Below are 3,188 nucleotides of genomic sequence, written 5' to 3'. Positions count from 1 at the left end.
CATGGCCCTACTGTCAGGCGTGCCACATCCTCCCCATGGGTCTAATCCCAGTCGCCCTGGAGGGCTTTCTTGGTTAGGGGCTCTAGAGGTGTCGAAGTATCCCTCTAGGTCCCATGGGCTAGGGGCCCCTATGGTTAGCTTGCATAGGTCAGGATATAGGTCAGGCCGCCAGGTTCCCACGGGGGCGGTCTTAGTTATAGACCGGACCTCGTCACCCCCAGACGTTAGTACCTGCCAGGTTAACCTTTTGAGGGCATGAGGGTCACCTTTGGCGGAGGTGAAGAGCGCTAGGAGAGGTAGGAATATAACAACTGTCATTGAACAATTTTTGAAAGTCTTATCTTGAGCGGGTTTTGGGTGCGGTGGAGCTTCCATTGGAGTGGCTCGTCCGGTCCGTCCTGGCTCCTGGCTGGCATCAGCGGTGCTTGTTGATGGGGCGCGCTGGACGTGTGAGGCGTGGACCCAAGCAGCAATGCCGTCTACCTTTAAGGCGGTTGGGGTGGTCAGTAGTACAGTATATGGGCCCTTCCAGCGGGGCTCAAGCGTCCTGGACTGATGTCCCCTGACGTAGACGGAGTCACCGATCTGGAACGGGTGTGGGCTGGTTGTGTCTCAGGGGGCGGTAGACAGCCGCAAGGGGTTTCCAGATCTGGTGCTGGATAATCTGGAGCGCCTTTAGCCTGTCCTGTAAACCGGGAGTGTTAACAAGAGGGTCAATAGCAGAATCTAGTAAGTTCGTTACTGGTGGGGGACCTCCATAGAGAATCTCGTAAGGAGTTAGCCCATGGCGCGCGGGAGTGTTCCGGACTCGGAACAGAACCATAGGGAGGAGTTGGACCCAGTCTCTAGTGCCAGTCTCCAATGTCAATTTAGTTAGGGTCTCTTTAATTGTTCTATTCATTCTTTCTACCTGACCTGAGCTCTGGGGTCTGTATGCACAATGTAATTTCCAATTTATCCCCAGTAATCTGGCCACCAACTGACTTACCTGGGAGACGAAGGCGGAGCCGTTGTCCGACCCTATTACCTTGGGCAGTCCAAACCGGGGGAAAATATCTTCCAGGATTTTCTTGACAACCACCTGGGCGGTTTCTCGCTTGGTGGGGAATGCTTCTGTCCAGCCTGAAAAGGTATCTATAAACACTAGGAGGTACTTGTTACCATATTTACCTGGCTTGATTTCGGTGAAGTCTACTTCCCAATTAGTTCCGGGTCTTTCTCCCCCATCCTGGTTCCCTCAGGCATCTTGAGGTGTTTGGTATTTACCTTAGCACAAGGTACACAAGCGTCGGTTACCTGTTGGATCAGGGAGGGGAGTTTGGGAATGTAATAGGTCTGACCTTCTCTCTGGCGGAGTGCTTTTAATTTTTTGTGTCCGAGGTGAGTCCATCGGTGGAGGTGAGTCACCAGTTCTTTGGCCCTTTTCTGGGGCAGGACCGTCTTCCCTTGGTGTTTCCAGACCTTCATTTGCTCGTCATATTTTGCCCCTATTTGCTGGACGATATCTAGGTCGCTGTCTGAGTACTCGAGAGAGAGTTGCCCCGGTGTCCGGACAGCCTCTGGTACTTGTAGGGAGAGGGCCTGTGGGCCTAGTGCAGCGGCCCGTGCTGTTTCATCGGCCATCCTGTTCCCCTCTGCTACTGGGTCATTGCCTCGCTGATGCCCAGGACAGTGAATTATACTCAGTTTTCTCGGCAGAAAGAGGGAATGGAGAAGATCTTGTATTTCTTCTCTGTTTTTGATGTTTTTACCTGCTGAGGTTAGGAGACCCCTTCTACGGTTTATTTCTCCATGAACATGGGCAGTTGCAAAAGCATATCTGCTGTCAGTATAAATGTTGACCTTTTTGTCCTTAGCCTTTCTTAGGGCCTGAGTTAGGGCTATAAGCTCTGCCCTTTGAGCTGAAGTCCCAGGCTCTAAGGCACTGGCCCAAATGACAGCTTTCCCATCTACCACGGCTGCCCCGGCTTTACGCTCACCATTTCGTAGAAAGCTACTCCCATCGGTGTACCAGGTTGCTTCAGCATCCGGCAAAGGCTGGTCCGTCAAGTCCCCTCTGGTGCCATGGACTTCAGCTAGGATCTGGTGGCAATCATGCATTACTAGGGAGGGGGACTCGGTTTCTGGAAGCAAGGTGGCCGGGTTTAGAGATGTAGCCGTTCCAAACCGTATCCGCTCAGAATTCAGTAACATGGCCTGATAATGGGTGACCCGGGCGTTTGAGAGCCATCGATCAGGGGGCTGGCGGATGACTGTCTCTACGGCGTGGAGGGCCACCACAGTGAGGGCTTGGCCGAAAGTCAACTTGTCTGAGTCTTTTACCAGGACTGCCATAGCCGCTATTATTCGGAGACATGGGGGCCATCCTGCAGTCACGGTGTCTAATTTTTTTGAAAAGTATGCCACGGGCCTTTTCCAGGGTCCCAGTTTTTGAGTTAGGACCCCTTTGGCTATTCCATTATGTTCATCAACATATAGTGTAAAAGGCTTGGTTACATCTGGGAGGCTCAGGGCAGGGGCGGTCAATAAGGCCCTTTTTATTTTGTCAAAAGCCAATTGTTGCTCCTTTCCCCAGTGGTAGGGGGTGTTGGATTTCGTGAGAGGATATAGGGGAGCCGCCATCTCCGCAAACCCGGGTATCCAGAGGCGGCTGAACCCAGCACTGCCGAGGAACTCTCGTAGTCCTTTGGCATTAGTGGGTGCTGGGATCAGGGCTACAGCCTTTTTGCGGCTCTCCGTCAGCCACCTCTGGCCTCCTTCCAGGAGATATCCCAGATAGGTCACTTGTCTCTGGCCTATTTGGGCCTTTTTGGCGGAGGCCCTATACCCCAGTTCCCCCAGTCTCTCAAGCAGGGCCCCCGTACCTTTTACACAATCCTGTTCTGTCCTAGCCGCCAGGAGCAAATCATCCACATACTGCAGGAGGACGAGGTCCGGATGGCCAATTCGGAAATCTGCCAAATCCCGATGCAAGGCTTCATCGAACAAAGTGGGGGAGTTTTTGAATCCCTGTGGCAGCCTTGTCCAAGTGAGTTGTCCTGAGAATCCCGTCTCAGGATCTTTCCATTCAAAGGCAAAAATAGGCTGGCTTTGAGAGCTTAACCTTAGGCAAAAGAATGCATCTTTTAGATCTAACACGGTATACCAGACAGGGCTCGGGGATAAGGTGCTGAGCAAGTTGTAGGGAT

At 52.5% G+C, this 3,188-nt stretch overlaps 1 protein-coding gene across 1 annotated transcript; it reads right to left on the bottom strand.

The window, feature by feature from the left end:
• Positions 1-1,231: 1,231 nt before the first annotated feature.
• Positions 1,232-2,826, bottom strand: LOC129497426 (uncharacterized). The gene is made up of 2 exons (XM_055306303.1): positions 1,980-2,826; positions 1,232-1,296 (listed from the first exon to the last, which is right to left on the bottom strand). Exons 1-2 carry the CDS (start codon positions 2,620-2,622, stop codon positions 1,268-1,270), a joined length of 672 nt encoding a protein of 223 aa, XP_055162278.1. The 5' UTR covers positions 2,623-2,826; the 3' UTR covers positions 1,232-1,267.
• Between the last annotated feature and the right edge of the window lie 362 nt (positions 2,827-3,188).

Source organism: Nyctereutes procyonoides, unplaced genomic scaffold, assembly GCF_905146905.1.
Source record: "Nyctereutes procyonoides isolate TBG_1078 unplaced genomic scaffold, NYPRO_anot_genome, whole genome shotgun sequence".
Lineage (NCBI taxonomy): Eukaryota > Metazoa > Chordata > Mammalia > Carnivora > Canidae > Nyctereutes > Nyctereutes procyonoides.
Note: the sequence above shows the minus strand (reverse complement) of the source record. Positions and strands in the feature narration are given on the sequence as shown.

Coding starts and splice junctions, on each gene's coding strand:
- LOC129497426 (XM_055306303.1), bottom strand. CDS start 2,622: ATGGCGGCTCCCCTATATCCTCTCACGAAATCCAACACCCCCTACCAC. Junction 1,297..1,979: donor GAGTAGCTTTCTACGAAATG/GTGAGCGTAAAG, acceptor CTGATCCAACAG/GTAACCGACGCTTGTGTACC.